This window comes from Orycteropus afer, unplaced genomic scaffold, assembly GCF_000298275.1.
Source record: "Orycteropus afer afer isolate SDZICR_OR568_19922 unplaced genomic scaffold, OryAfe1.0 scaffold00015, whole genome shotgun sequence".
In the NCBI taxonomy this organism is placed as follows: Eukaryota; Metazoa; Chordata; class Mammalia; order Tubulidentata; family Orycteropodidae; genus Orycteropus; species Orycteropus afer.
Window position 1 is genome coordinate 22,452,436 of NW_006921602.1, and position 1,557 is coordinate 22,453,992.

Consider the following 1,557-nt stretch of genomic DNA (forward strand, 5'->3'; position numbering starts at 1 on the left):
TAAAATCCTTATTAGGAAATTTCCATTCAAAAAAGCTAGAAAGAGCCTTTGCGTTCTCTCGCCTTCTCCCAACATGGCGGCCTCAGCAAAAAAGAAGAATAAGAAGGGGAAGACTATCTCCCTAACAGACTTCCTGGCTGAGGATGGGGGATCTGGTGGAGGAAGCACCTAAGTCCCCAAACCAGTCAGCTGGCCTGATGAAACAGATGACCTAGATGTTTCAACTACTTGGCACAGTAATGATGATGATGTGTATAGGGTGCCTCCAATTGACTGTTCTATCCTGCCCACTGCTCCAAGGGCTGCTTGGGAACCCAATATCGACCGGAGCCGTCTTCCCAAATTGCCACCCTACACTGCTTTCCTAGGGAATCTGCCCTATGATGTAACAGAAGATTCCATTAAGGAATTCTTTAGAGGACTGCATATCAGTGCAGTGCGCTCACCTCGTGAACCCAGCAATCCTGAGAGATTAAAAGGTTTCGGTTATGCTGAGTTTGAGGATCTGGATTCCCTGCTCAGTGCTCTGAGCCTTAATAAAGAGTCTCTAGGTAACAGGAGAATTTGGGTGGATGTTGCTGATCAAGCACAGGATAAAGATAGAGATGATCGTTCTTTTGGCCGAGATAGAAATCGGGATTCTGACAAAACAGATAGGGACTGGAGGGCCCGTCCTGCCACAGACAGTTTTGATGACTGCCCACCTATAAGAGGTGACGATGGCTTTGGAGACAAGTATCGTGATCGCTACGATTCAGACCGGTATCGTGACGGCCCACGCCGGGATATGCATCGATATGGGGGCCGGGATCGATATGATGACCGAGGCAGCAGAGATTATGATAGAGGCTATGACTCCAGGATAGGCAGTGGCAGAAGAGCATTTGGTAGTGGGTACCGAAGGGATGATGACTACAGAGGAGGTGGGGACCTCTATGAAGATCGATATGACAGACGGGATGATCGGTCATGGGGCTCCAGAGATGATTATTCTCGGGATGATGATAGGCGTGATGATAGAGGTCCCCCCCAAAGACCCAAACTGAATCTAAAGCCTCGGAGTACTCCTAAGGAAGATGATTCCTCTGCTAGCACCTCCCAGTCCAGTCGAGCGGCTTCTTTGGAGGGGCAAAGCCTGTTGACACCGCTGCTAGAGAACGAGAAGTAGAAGAGCGGCTACAGAAGGAGCAGGAGAAATTACAGCGTCAGCTGGATGAGCCAAAGCTAGAGCGACGGCCTGGCGAGAGACACCCAAGTTGGCGAAGTGAAGAGACTCAGGAACGAGAACGGTCGAGGACAGGAAGTGAATCATCTCAGACTGGGGCCTCAGCCACATCTGGCAGAAACGCAGGAAGGAGAGAGAGTGAAAAGTCTCTGGAAAATGAATCGCTCAGTAAGGAGGAAGATTGTCACTCTCCAACTTCTAAGCCTCCCAAACCTGTTGTTGTTGTTAAGTGTCGAGGAGTTGTTTCCGACTCATAGCGACCCCATGCACAGCAGAGCGAAACACTGCCCGATCCCGCGCCAGCCCCACAATCCCTGCTATACTTGAGCCCA

General features: G+C 50.2%; 1 protein-coding gene across 1 annotated transcript in view; it reads left to right on the forward strand.

Annotated features, from left to right (window-relative positions):
- Nucleotides 1-73: 73 nt before the first annotated feature.
- The window catches only part of LOC103212600 (eukaryotic translation initiation factor 4B-like), a 2,884-nt gene continuing 1,400 nt past the window's right edge, over nucleotides 74-1,557 (forward strand). Inside the window, 2 exon segments of the mRNA XM_007958582.1 lie at nucleotides 74-1,115; nucleotides 1,118-1,446. Coding sequence (XP_007956773.1) covers nucleotides 74-1,115; nucleotides 1,118-1,446 — 1,371 coding nt within the window.